General features: G+C 40.9%; 1 protein-coding gene across 2 annotated transcripts in view; it reads left to right on the forward strand.

The window, feature by feature from the left end:
• Positions 1–15,039, forward strand: part of LOC108754863 (semaphorin-2A) — a 361,619-nt gene that overhangs the window by 185,314 nt on the left and 161,266 nt on the right. For both annotated transcript variants that reach the window (XM_018497496.1, XM_018497495.1), the window contains exon 3: positions 2,741–2,865. In XM_018497496.1, coding sequence (XP_018352998.1) covers positions 2,741–2,865 — 125 coding nt within the window. The remainder of the gene's footprint in view (positions 1–2,740; positions 2,866–15,039) is intronic.

Here is a 15,039-nt window from a genome sequence, read left to right on the forward strand (position 1 = left end):
CATTAATCAATTAACACGAGTTACAAATTTATCAGTAAGATCGTCTGCATCCGGAGTAATTAAATATCGTAACTTCAAAATGACTTTTTGGCGTCTCGGAATATCATAATTCTTAAAGGCTTATGATATTATAATTACGGCTCTTTTTGAGTACCCTTGGACTGTTTCTAGTTAACTTTACGTGAATTATTCGCTTCTGTAATCTTCTCTAGCTGTTAAGCTAGTAGCTGTAACGATGCTCATCTTGATTATTCATTACGAGGTAATTCTCGTCAACATTGCAGGCAATATAAAGGATCTTTAGTATAGAGGATCCTTAGAAATCGTTTTCCGATACAGCGTAGATACGCTCTTCTGTGCGTGAACGTTGGGTGTAGCGTTCGTCGATAAGTCTTACGGGCCGTAAGCGGCCAAAGGAATGTCCGGTTAGATGTACTTGAAATCGTTAAAGTAGACAGAGACAGCTGAGCCCGATGGCTTTGAGGGCATCGCGCAAATTACAGATCTAAGGACCAGAGCGTCCTAGAAATGCCGCTTTGCGTAAAGCTGAACTGATTGAGTGAGGCGTTTTAGTATGCCATGAGTGCATCGCTTCTCGAAAGCACACTCAAGACCTGAGAAACCGAGAACGTTGAGTCGCGGGAATACCGGTGGGAAATTCTGAAGATGGTACTTCGATTTTCTCTCCATTCGATTCCGTTCTGTTATACGAGCAGATGCATTATAATTAAGAGTAAATTTACCGTTGTGCGCTTTAATCTCTGCATTTTATCACTTTACGTTCCACGCATATCGAATTTTTAAAAAAGGAATTATGCAAGCATTTACCGTTACGATATTATTGCAAAAATTATTTATTTATATATATTTTTTATCGTTGTGTTTATATTGTTGAGATGAGACTCTAACATATTTATGTGAAACTTACATGAAACTTGTAATTTTATTACACTGCATTTCGTTCTCAATGATTATGTTAGCTACTTCGTAGTGATCATCACCAGAGCTTCATGAAACTTCTTAATTTAGTGTCATTTGTTTTGAATTTTTGTTGCAAACTGGTAAAAAAAAAAAAGCGCCAGAGAACACAGTTATTGCTCACGGTAACGTTATATACATACTCGCGTTCTCTCTTACTGTAGGTGAGAAACTTTTGATTTACGACGCACTGCTCGACCAATACCGTGGCTACAGCGCTCTGTAGCGGCACAGTAGAAAAGTTTTCTGGAGACCAAGAACGCTCTATTAGTACCATTCGTTATTTTGTTTCCTCTCCCGTTCGTGCGCGAGCGCCCGTATAAGAAAAGCTTGCGAGGGAAGCTCCGCAGTTCCTACTGCCAGAGGGAGGAGGAGAATCCCTGGAAGGATATCCGCCAGCGGTTCCAAGAGACTCGGATAGTTTTTCGTCTCGGAAAACTGGTTATTGATACTGCAGCGCGAACTTCCCCGGAACTTTCCTGCCCGCCGCCGAAGTACTCGCCGTACTCGAGAAGCAAGACGATAAAAACATATTTGCTCGTGCCCGATGTTAACAACCTCCGCCACCATTCCCGTTAACGTTTTGTCATTACGCTTACGTTACGCCGTTACGTTACCATGTACCGAAAACTTGTTCGTCTCTCGATGTACCATGTACGCGTTCGCGATTTATCAAGCATTCCCTTAATTGCCCGTACGCGCGCAGTACTTTACGGGGAATCTTGGCTAGTCGCCAACTATCGATTTGCCTCTCTCTTCTAGGCGGACGTCAGTATATATTTATAATCCAGTTAATCGTGCTGCTCTGTATTTTGAGACGCATCTGTCGCGCCCGGACTTCTGCCCTCGCCTCTCCTAACTTCTAGACTTGCGAGTTGCGGGAGCATTTTTCGTTCGTGAAAAGCGTTGAAACTTGTAGAAATTTTGTATCGTATACTGACAAATATTTTATATGATATGTGTGACTTACAAAAACTTTCTTACTTTTTTAAATTTGAAAATTCTGTTGTCAAAATTTAATTGGAGCAAAAAATTTAAATTAAAAAGTAAGAAAGCTTCTGTAAGTTATATATAATGCAAAACATTTCTCTCACAGTGTGTATTATTATAAAAATGATATAATTACTTCATTAGAATGTTATGCAATATATATTACTCATTTGCTATAACAACACGGAGAGAATTTTTACTTAGAGTTTACCCTGAAAATATATATAGTAGTCGTCGGACAACATTGTATTTCGAAGAATTTTAATGTAAATCTCTCTCATTTATTAATAAAACTATATAATAAAGTATAAAATAAGTTTGATTAATTTTACTGAAGTGCATATTATATTATATACGATATTGTATCGTACCACAGCTACTATATTTTCAGGATAAATTTTAAAAGAAAATTCTCTCTGTGTGTGTGTGTACAATATAATTTAAAAAAAATAAAAAAAAAAAAAAAAAAAAAAAAAAAGTTTTCCAGAAAATATAAGTTTTACTTTGAATTTTTAAAATTTTGTAATTTTATCTTTTTGAAATATAGTTTTGATGTAATAGCTGATTATAAAGGGAATAAAAAAAGTACTTTTAAAGTATGTTTTTTTTCTTTACGTTTCCATTATTTTCTTGCGAGCAACTAAAAAATGATAATTTTTTAAGTTGTATCATTGTCGTAGCGAATGAGCGATATATCATACAATTGTATGTGTTTACATTTCTATTATTAACCTGCATTATTAACCTGTTAACAATTTATATTTCTGTTACAGTATCTAAGTGCTAACAGAATGGATACGTCAAGAAATCGAATTAGGAGAATGGTCGGCTTGCTGTGGTTCTGCTTCTTTTTCGCGGGAGTCCTGGCTGAGGGTACCTTGGAGAAACTACATGAAGGTGAGTAATCGCTTAATATACTCTCAATTGAATCTTTAAATAAACATTTTTTACCTCAATTTTATATCTAAAAAAAGCATAAAAGCAAAAGAAGTCCGATCGTTTCGACATCGCAAAGACTACTGCCTCTTCAATTGGGTATCACGAGTATAATAAATAACGTCGTTATATCGCCACGGTCGTTTAATGCAACGATACTGACAGCACGGCGGTGCTGATGATAAATTTCAATTTAATGTATTGGATATTCTACCTTTGAGGGCTCGTTAGTGTAATAACCGGTTGAAAGGGCGTGACCGGTTTTTCGCAATTATATATTTTCCGACAGAGCATACCGAGCTCCCTGATAAATGATTGGTATTTATCAACGTTATGGCTTAAAGAGAGATGAGAAAAATATAAATTAATTATAATAGGGAATTAAGCGAAATGATATTCAGAATTACGCGATATTATGATTGAACAAAAGTTCTGGGATTTGCTCATAAATATTTATAATTTCAACGTGTAATATAATATATTGATTAGATAACTTTGTACAAAATTAAGAATCTGCGGTATACATAAAGAAGTATATAATATCGCGAATAGTTGAAAAAACACCGGGAAATACGGAACACAACGTGTGAGAAACGGCGATCGTCTCGCTGCAACATTACAGTCAGCAGCAAGAATGCGAGAGAAATGAGCGCTCGTCTGTGAGTGATTCTGATGCGGTATCCTATCGATCGCGCTTGAATTTCCCCTGCCTTGCAACACGAGCGAGCACAGTTTGTAGAAACGAGAGATAAACGTCTATCTCACTACTGGTCCGAGAATGGGCAGACGTGCCGGCGAGCCGGATAGAGAACGATGAAGGCGGCACAAGCGAAAACGAGGAGAGATGGACACATACCGTAGAGAGAGTACCGGTGGGAGAGATAGGCGACAAAGAGGACAGGCGGAAAAGGCGGAAAGAGAGAAATACAATACAGAGAGACAGAGTGGAAGAGAACGGTAGAGAATGGGAGAGGAGTGAGCTGGTGTTGCAGTGCGTCCGTTAGAAAGCTACTTTAAGGCATGTTCATAATGTAGCCACCTGTCTGCGTAGCTTTCTTTCTCCCTTGCATTCGCATTCAGCCTCGTTAGCCCGATTTTTGCACCACCGCCGCGAGCGAAATGCGAAGAGAGTAACGTTGACGACCGCGAGGGCACCATATGATTTAGCCATAAATTTGATCTGCATAACAAGGCGTGGGTCCCTCATGAATAAAGTCATTCGTATTTCGGTATTAATCACGCCTCGCAACACCAGCTGGGCGGTATAAGCGTGTACAGCCGCGCGCGTTTGCTCTCGTTTCTCCTCTCTCTCTCTCTCTCTCTCTCGGAACGCACCACCAGCGTTTTAACGAGCTATCGGAAATTCCGATCTTTTAGACAGTCCGAGTCCAACGCGGCATTTGAACGTTTAATTACATCAACCCGTACGGATATTCACGCGATATAATAATAATTACTCACTCATGACTGTGTTCGATACAACAGCGGTCGCGTTCTCTCGCCTTTCTCTTCTTGAGCATTTTGCTTGTTGTCTTCTTTTCATCCTCTTTAACTTGCGTTGGATTGTATAAACGTTATTAAACGTAAACATCGAGGGAAAATTTCTTTTAGATATATCATTTCGCATATATCAGAATACGTGCATGAATTCCTACGATATTTTTTTGTAAGGATAACGGAACGGAAAATAATTTGTACTTTTTAGGAATACGCAATGTCTGTCGTAGATCATGATTAGGAGCTTCCGATATAATCGAACGGAAGGGTAGAATCACGTTATAAGCGACCAATGTGCAAACTAAAGTGGTTTTACTAAGTTTTCTAGAGAGTTATCTATCGCGGTCGTAGTAGGTAGCGTGGATAAAGTATCTACGCCTTCCGGCCGATAGATCCTCCTCCTCTTTTTCCTCCTCTTGCTTCCTCTTTAGTTTTCTGTTCACTAGCGCAGCAGGTTATCTCTCTCCACCTCTTCAACTCTCTCTCTCTTTCTCTCTCTCTCTCTCTCTCTCTCTCTGTCTCTTTTTATCTTTTGCAGACCCAGTAAGCCGCAACTTCCAACTGAATAAGCATCACTTCCGCTTCTGACGATGTAGCCTTTGATGTAATATCTACGCCATTGCCTGTTTCTTCTCTATTTTATATCTTCATCATTTTTATCGTTTTGGTACACCTGCCGCCTTCCTGTTGACCATTCACGTTTTTGTACATATGTTTTTTTTCTCCTAATAACAATGTACTTTTTATTAACCCGTCATTCATTATTAAGATAGAGTATGATGACCTCCAGGTACTGTGATAAACATAGTGTTAGTTTTACTTAACTGTTCTGTACCATTGTGATAAAATATTTTCTAATAATTTGAAATTTTGACAATTTTGTTGATATAATTTGGATCAAAGGGGGCAGCTTGATTAAAAGTATTCTACAAAATTTCATGCTATTATGACTTAAGCTTTTAGATCAACTGAATTTTTAATAAACTCCTTGATAACCATGTTACATTTTTTACTTAGTAATACCGGTTTAAAGAAGATCATGATAAAATTTTATCTGTACTGGGCAAGAATAAGCCAGGTAAAAAGATAGGTATTTAATTTGAAGAATTGATTTATTCTTTTCAGGCTAGAGAAATCGATGTATTGTCGAGTTCGATCGTTTACGTTGAACATGTCGCAATTATATCAAATTACGTTATCAGTAAAAATTATGGCACAATCGAATCATTCAGTACAAAGGTAAATATGCAATAGCATGGCACAGATATTACTCGTGTAAGGAGTGAAGAATGGCCGCAATTATACGCGACAGCGCATGGAGGGACATCGCGATTCATCAAACGGCATTAATCTCTCTCCGTCGTGAGTGAGATAAGACCGTGCTTTTTTGTTCACGAATACACGCGCGAGACGTGCGTGTCCGGCCGGAGCTTTGTTTTCTCTTTCGCGCGTTACGCGGACTCGCCGATCCCGCTTCCGGTTTCCGGCAGTCTTCCGCCCTCATAGCATCCGTGAAAAATTGCATTCATCCGTCGACGGGACACAACGTATCCTCCTCCTGATGACGCGAGACGCGACGGAATCTCTCTTTCTGCAGAGGTTCTCCGTCTTTCGCAATTTCGTGCAATCTCTGGCGACACAGTGCCAATCCTTATTCCTTGCTTTTCTTTTATCGATCTCCTGTACGCATGTACATCTTTTCTGCGTCGATTCTATCTCCATCATCGGTGTCGTCTTTTCGTTATTCTTTTTCTCCCTCTCTTTCTCTTTGCCCCCCCCCTCCCTCTATTGCGCGTCACGTCGCTCTTTTTGCTCACCAGGACTGTTTTCCCCTTCAGGCTAGATCACATCCATCATCCGAGGCAACCAAATCTCGGCATTTGTTGAGGTCTTCATCCTCTGACTCTATGACCACACAGTGGTTCCTTTCAACATCGATGAAGGGGTCGTAGCGGGTCCGACACGACGCCGTTTTACTATGTACATTCTCACGTGTCAGCACTCAATTTCGTGTTATTTGTGATAATCTGCTCTTTTATTTACTCGCCCATGAACGACGTTTGCTTTTGAAAACACACTGGTACATAAAAAGATTGCAAATGAAACGTATGAGAAAATTTAATCTACTCGCGAAATCGTGTTAACATAACAATGAAGTAGTACTGAATGTTTGAATTACATGATATCGCGATATATTGTACCCTGGATTATTGATATAATAAAAGATTCGAGATATCGTTGCACATTCTTACATCTAAACCGATATACAGACAATTATAATTTCCTAGCTGACATAACGAGGATAAAATCGTTATTGGGATTTTCATTAGAGATAACTGGAGCATCCGGTAATTTGATCATGCGATTTTCTCTTTCTGTTGTATACCAGTGATTGGAAATCGCTCTTGTCGTTAAGCCAAATCGCGTTTCTAGATTGTCTCGTTACCTCGAGCTATTCTGGACACCTCGGTCCAGAGACTTGATAAGGTAGAGTCCAGAGCCAGAGGATTCGAACTAAAGCTCGTGTTGTGGGGTCCAATTATCAATCTCTGTGGGATTCAAAGCAGCTTGTACGTTTATTATGTTCGCCAATCGTCTACGATTCTACGATACATCATTAACAGTAGCCTGATTTATATAGCTCTTCGTACACGTTTTCTATTATCATTCGACATATCGGAGATTAAATATGATTGATGTATACTCGAAATGACAATTTGGCGATGAAAATCTTATTATATAAATGAAATCTCATCGTTATTATTCCGTGCTGTATGTAAATATATTAATCTTTATAAATCAATAAACAACATTTAATCTTTCGCATTTACATGTAAAAATAATTCCGAAGTATTGCAGTGGTGCTTTCCATTTGATGATACAAGTTGACACAAGTGTTGTTCCTGTCTGAATGCCAAGAAAGATAGAATGACATTCGTGTTGACTTGTGTAACTAAATGGAAAGCATTTAATGATTATTGGAAGGTAAGATTATCGATATTGGACGCATAACGAATTTCTCGTTTATGTCAGAATATATATCCAATCATAATTTCTGGATTATTAATCGAAAAAAAACAAAAAAACAAAAAAAAAGAAATCACGAGTATAATACGCGACTATTCAGCGATCTTTCAACGATCGTTATATAGAGTCAATTATACGGGCCAGCGACGTAGTCCACGTTTTGTGCTATAGTTTCCCACGTCGTGATACGACACAACGGGTCATTGGCATAATGAAGAAACTTGGCACGAGGGAAGTGGTCTCCGGCGGAAAGGAACGTGGAGAAAGATTTCGGGCGAACTTTACCGCGTTGGGGCGTCCCAGCGTGACGACGGGGCCCGTGCGCAATGCAGGCCAGTAAGACCAAGAAGAATAACGGATGGCGGTCGAGGGAGACGGACGAAAAGTTCGAAAATGCGTTGAAGCGACGCCAGAATTGGCGCGGGACAAAGAGGACACGGAATGGCGGAGCGTAGCACGTTTATCTTGCACTTCTTGCGGTTCTCGCTACTCGCACACCCTACCCCGTGTCCCTCTGCGACCTCACCCCGTTTGTTCTTTTGATTCTTTCCAGTCACTTCACCGCCATTGCCATTGCCCTGCCCGGCGTTGGCTTCCAAAGTAACCCCCGGGATCCTTGTGGAAAAGTTTGGTTATTTAATTTCCTACCGCGCGGGGTCCGTCAGCTCTCGCCTTCATTCTTCCTCTCTTCACATCTTTCAGAGCTTCTCGCTTTCGCTATTCTCTCCGCATCCCTCTCGCACTTACCGTCACTCATGCTACGAGGCGCCGTCCACTTCTTTTCCGCGAGGAGCGATCGTTCTTTTCAAGATTTATATATTGTTCCGGTACGGGGTAACTTTACTTGGGAAGAAAAGATTTGTCGCGTGTGATCTTGTGAGGAACACTTATATCATACAACCAATACTATTACACGCTACGCATTTGGATGCGGGATTTAAAAATACCTACTGCATGCGTAATTCCGCCTTTATCTCAATATCCCGGTTTCCCTGCCTTTCAATGAAATCGCATGGAAGATTACCTCTTTCACAGAACGCGACGGAAGTAAGAAATCCATTAAAAAAATTTTCCATGCAGATTGGAGGACGTTAATATTCACTCATTTTCAAATCTCTTCAACTACTAACTACCACCACCTTTTTCCATCATCGATCCGGCTGTTTTTAATTCAACTCTACGACTGTTTCGACCTATCCACAGAGTGTGCCACTCTAGTGTCGCCGAATCGTTGAGTTATCCAAACCGATCTTTCTGAGTAAGGGTCGACCGTCGAGCATTCCCGGATATTTGTCAGTATATAACAACACTCTACAGTTCGTTCGTGACAGCAACTGTGATCTAGATACCTGTCGTGTATATGTGCATGCATGACGCACGCATGTGGATATAGAAGCGTCGGCGTATAATTCAGTTTTACTCTGAAACGACTCATTTATATGCGTTCGTTTGATTGAATCTCTCCCGCATAGCCCTCTCGTTCTCTCGCTCTTCCTCTCTTTTCCTCTTGTTCGCACCCTCCCAACTGAATCTCCCTCTGATAGTCGCCTCTTTTCGCTATGCGCCAGCCTCTTCTCTCTCTCTCTCTCTCTCTCTCTCTCTCTCTCTCTCTCTCTTCACCCTCGTCAACGCCAACGCGGTTAGCTGTTTCAATTTCCCTTCGCCGCACAAAACTGAAAGGCGTATACCTGTCGTCTGTTCTGTTCTCGCGCAATCTCTCTCTCTCTCTCTCTCACTTCATCCGTCGCTCGTTTCTTCCTCCTATATATATATAATATTGGTTACATTATGATCGGCACGCTCGTGCCATTCCGAATACGAACGCATCCTCCACACATGATGTGTATTATTATTATGGACATCGTGGCATTGTTGTTGACCATAATCACACGAACTGCATTCGAGCTCGTGGTTGAGAATCATATGTACATTTGAGAACGGTGGGATATATTGAGAAAATAGTGAAATTAAACCGGTAACTGACATATGAAATGGAACAATGTATACTTATAAAGCATGAATAGTCGGAAAGTATCGGAAATAACAGAGAGATATTTTTGAAAAATGCCAGCCGAATAGAGATCCACGGCAGATTTTTGCATTGCCGTTTTTTTCGGTTAACGCTTCTGTCTGATTCGAGGTGGAAACGCGTGAAACACGGGCGATTATACGGGAGAAAACTCGATGGGCTCTGCAGAGCCGATGGAGGGACACGGAACGGATCTCTCCCTGTCGTCGTATTTTAGGGTGTGCGCGTAATGCAATTATACCTTCACCCTCTGGCTTCGGATTCATGAATATCAACGCTCGTTTGATTTGTATAATGTCGAGTTATTGTTCCGGAATCGAAACATCGGAAAGGGACCGCATTATTCCAGCTCGAGTACGAGCGAGATTCAGCAAGTGAAGGTATTTGGAGCATAATTATCTTCCGGTCATTGATTATAATCTGATAGCGCGTTTCTATTTATAATTAAAAGAGTATGCTTTGATAAAGCGATATTAATTTTTAATAATTCCCTGAAATAATTCTCTTCAAAAATAATCGAATGTTCGATAATTATCATAGCCTATATTCGCTCCACTTTAATCAAGCATCTCGACCTGAACGATTAACCGGCCCGCAGACACGATTAACGGCAATCGTCCCGAGCGTGTATACGATGGAACCACTGGGAATTAATAACGCCACTAGTATGATATCGAATGCGCCTGCTGGTCCGCGGCTTTTGATAACCGTTCGCAACGCCGCGGTCTAAATGCCAATAGGGGCGATATTACTGTGCACAGTGTGCGGTTGAACGCGCGTCCAGCCGCAACCATTTTATTTTATTTCTACATTCCTACATCGTTAAAAATTCGACGTATTGAAAAATAAACTCGGTGGTAAAATCTGAAGCACTTTATACGCACGAAAAATTCGGCGATCGATCGATGAAAACATTAGAAAATGGCAAAGTATGATATTGTTATTAATTTCAGAATCTATTCCGTGTGTATTGGAAATTTTCTCGATACTCTATTTTTCATTGGTATATTTCAAGCATTTTAGGATTATACGCACATTGATTTTTCTTGCCGGCCACTCGACACTCACATTCCGTCTGTATTCGGTATTCATTGACAGTTCTAAAGCCCCAAAGTTTCGTACCGGCGCGGCGGGACGTATCGATCGTGTATTCCGTACGCCGCAAAACGCGCTCTCCAGGATGGAGACCGTTTATTCCGGCTGCTTGCTGTCCAATGACTAATTACTTCAGTTAACTGCTCGTGAAAAATGCACTACTGCCCGAATACCCTAAAACGGAATGTATAATCAGACCGAATTGGTTGGTTTGGGAGATCGGGGACGGAAGAGTATGAACGGATATGGGAGAACGCGCGATCATTTCGAGGGAACGTCACACTGTAATCACTGGTAATGCAGATGGCGGCTACGCCGATGGACGGCATCGACAATCAGCTATATAATTAGAGGCCTCGCCCACCAATTAAGCCGCATTCATCGAGCGCGACCACCGGGTTGCGCGATCGTCTGCTCGCGAAAAGCGTGCGTGGTTGGTAGGTGCGAGTTAACGCGCGACGCAAGCAACGCTCGTTAACGTAATTACGCTCGGACTATTTCCACGATAAGCAATCGTCTTCACTCATTTTTCTCTGTGAAAAATCACTTGCATCAATGCATCGTGAGTGCGCGCGCCAAATACTATTCTATCTATGACAGATCTCGTTTCGCCATAATCATTATTAATACCTGAAATGCGAGCGATTCGGGTACGCTATCTAATATCGATCGTGGTCGTTTCGGTTAATTCGAGACCTCACGGCCTCATACATTATTCTCACCTGGCGGAAGATAAACGTCGATATGAGGATTTCGCATTGCCGCGACGTATTGTTGTGACAGGCGCTTCCTGGGCGAAATCCATTTGTAGAACTAACGCGGCTAATATTTCAATGTCGATCGAAGTTACTATCACGCGCGGATCGCGTAACGATTCGCTCGAAATGCGTGACGCTCTCGTTTTTCCGGCTCGGCTAGATACACGCAGCGATGAATCGTTTAACTGTCGCAATCGTGTTGCCCAATCTCGCGTATCTGCTGACGATCCTGGGATCTATTACGACACAGCTGGTCGCGATTCAGCGATTTTTGCGGATTAGAATCGGTACGCGAGAATTGTCGTGGTCACACCGGGCTTCTGACTTCTTTTACGTAAGCCCTTTACGTAGAAAAGAGAGAACGCCGAACGAATATGAAGAGATATGATGTGCAAGTGCAAATTGCTTGTGTTCGATACGGATACGCTAATCTACTTAATTCCGTAAAAGTACCATATGGTCTTGTCGTTAAACTCAAAATAATGCCGGCGCTATTTCGGAGCTGAACCATTTTGCGCTGTATAATCTTTACGCGCGGCCACTAAGCTCGGCTCTGCAAACTGCATTACGATCTTGTTCTTCCTGCATCGCTTCCCGCACTCGTATAATCTTCTAGGAACGCTTACGGTTCAGCCTGTTATAAGCATACATTGAAACAGAGGCTCTTTTAGCCATTCAAAATTCACAATATTAATAATACATATGTTTATTAGTAATTAATATAATAATAGTTGATAATGCTAATATTGTTGCATCAATATAATAATTAACTTTTAATTATTAAAAATGTATTACAATTATAATATATTATAATATACGCGTATGATATCTAGAGAGAAAAAAATGCTCTAAATTTTAACAAATACAATAATTATTTGAATATAGTATTAATATAACATTTATTTACGGAAATAAATGTTTGCTAAATGTAAATGATAAAAAAATTTTATACCAAATAAATATGTGTGTTTACGTTTAATAAATATTCAATTGGCACTTTTTCTCTCTGTGTATGAATGAAATTGTTAAGGATTATTAAGGAAACGAGCTATATTGATCAAAATATGATGAAAAAGTTTTGGTTAAGACTATAATAAAACATAGAGAGGCATGGACGAGCGTTTTTCATTACACAGGGAGCTTTTATTAACGTTACAGTATACATGTCATGTACTCTCTCAATATTATTTCTCATATTAGAGTGTACAGCAGAGCGGGTTTGCCCTGGGCACCACCGAGGCTTCTCGCACAGTGATGTTTGAGAAACTCTCGCTTAACACTGAAACTACCACCTGAAATCGCGACGATTCCCACGATTGTGGAAGCGCGATTCGGAAGAGAAGAGAGAGATTCTCTCGTATTCGCCTTATCGGAAACTATTTTAGCCACTGAGCGGATACTATGCTCGCCCCTATTACATACGCTTTCGTTTCTCCCTTCCGATTCTACAGGAACGAACACCGTATAGTAGGATCCAATCCGGCATACGTTTCAATCTTGGCTTGATCGTTTCTCGCTACGTACACATTTCTTCGATGGTATCATTGCAAAACAACACTGTTGGAGGCGGTTATAGTTTCGTTTCTCCGAACGAGCGTAACGAAAGTGAAGGCGAGTGTCGTAAGCTTTAAAAACATTTATTTGGGGATTGCAATTTATTATATCTAATTTGAAGTGCGTTGCTCGCAAAATATTAAAGATATTCGCATTACCGAGTACGACAACATTTACGAAATAATCAACGATGCGACAAGTTTCATTGCAGTGTAATGAAAATGTAGTATTAATTCGATCGCGATCTTGTTACGATCCAATCCTTCTTGTGGACATCAAGCAAATCTGTTCAGAGAGACGGACGCAAGAGCAGCTATAAAATGAACGGCTTTGTGCCGTCGACATGTGATACATCTCACTTAAATGCGGCCCACGATGTTGCTCGGATAGCGGGACACGACAGGCGCCTGTTTGCAGCGGTTGCTAACAAGACGCCAGAGTGGACTACACGAAAACAGGCGGGGGAAACGCCTTTGTGCACGTTTCGTTTTTTTTTTCTTCCTGCACTATTATTACCCATCGGCGTCGATGTCTATTGCCCCGATACGAGCAACGTATAGGTAGCAGCTGACTCGCACACAACACTGTATACGACCGCACGCTGACGAACATACACGAAGCTTAACGCGTTGCTTGTACGGCGCAGTTTAATACGGCTGGGTGATCGTAAAGCCCCCCGGTTCCACGATGCGAGACGGAGATCGAAGCAGGAAGAAGGGCTGCGCCAAAGGGGGGGAGGGGAGGGGAGGGGCGGTCCAGGTATCGATATAATTGAGAGAGGCTTGCTTGTCTCATCAAAGTGCCACGTAGATCTACTATAACATCAGCAGCAGCGACGGCGGCAATAGCAACGGCAACAGCAACAGCAGCAACGGCCCTGCCGACGGTAGCAGCCCTCGTTAAGGCAAAAACGCGAGAGATGATGGATGGATGCTAAATTGCATTAATTAAATCCACCGTGACACCCTCGGCCGGCGCAGCAGCCCTTGGTATCACTCGGCGGCATTGCTCCAGCTTGTCTGTGATCGAGACGTGAGCCGTTTAACAGGGTATGGGTCACTTTGATGATCACACCCCGGTGCAGACCTTCTCCCAGCCCTCCGTACCCTTCTCTTTCTCATGCACACCTTCTCGTGATCTCCTTACCCCCTTCTCCCTTCCTGTATATTCCACCTTCCGTACAACGCTCGTTGTCATCGTGCCAAAGAGATGTTCTATCAAAGACGCTTTACCTGACTGAATATTCTGTGGATCAGAACGGAATGCGGACTGCGAGACTGTGCGTTTTACACAGGCTTTGCTGGTCAGCGCAACAGCGCGTTCCTAATCGACCGCAGACGCATATTACGTCCCGTACTAAAATTAGCGGACGTGAACGCGGCGGCACTTTGTCGAGTGCCATCCGCAACTCTACTTGCGATTTTTTGGAGAAATAATGTATGGATTTATTATCAACGAATAACAATGGATATTAATATTATTAATATTATTAACGAGTTAATTGATACGTTAATCAATTGAAAAATTGAATATTATGCGTACATAAAAATGGATGATGCAATATTTTGTTATATCGTTTTATTAACTTAAATATTATATTTAATATCGGAAGTTTCCGAAACGTATATGAGATATATATTCTATTGAAAAACTTTGTATTTAGAAATAAAATACAATGCACATGTTAAGAAAAGAAAAAAATAAAACTAAACGACGTTGTATTGTGCTATTTCTATTCCTCTAAGTTTTATCTGTCAAATAGTATAGATGCTCTTGTACCGCAACCGTTTATCAAAGACGCTTTAACCGACCAAGTATTCTACGGATTAGAACGGAATGCGATCTAAGCTGCGAGAGTAATTGGGCGAGAATGCGAGAATTGCGCCGCGTTCATAATCGACCAGGAATCAGCTAAAGTTGTACGCACACAAGATGCCTACGAAGTCAAATCCATTAATCATGGATGAGAAATCAGAAGAGCATCATTAAGTGTAGTTTTGTTAAGTGTTATTTTGCAATATCGTTTAATGAAAAATGATTGTTAAATTTTTTCTACAGCAACCAAATTTTTCCAACATTTCACTAGCTATATTAAAGTTTATTCTTTGTATTTTCTTAATTCAAGAAATTATAATATATCGCTCCTTTACTTAAAAAAAAAAATATACATATATA

The sequence above is a fragment of the Trachymyrmex septentrionalis genome, unplaced genomic scaffold, assembly GCF_001594115.1.
Source record: "Trachymyrmex septentrionalis isolate Tsep2-gDNA-1 unplaced genomic scaffold, Tsep1.0 scaffold81, whole genome shotgun sequence".
Taxonomy (NCBI): Eukaryota; Metazoa; Arthropoda; class Insecta; order Hymenoptera; family Formicidae; genus Trachymyrmex; species Trachymyrmex septentrionalis.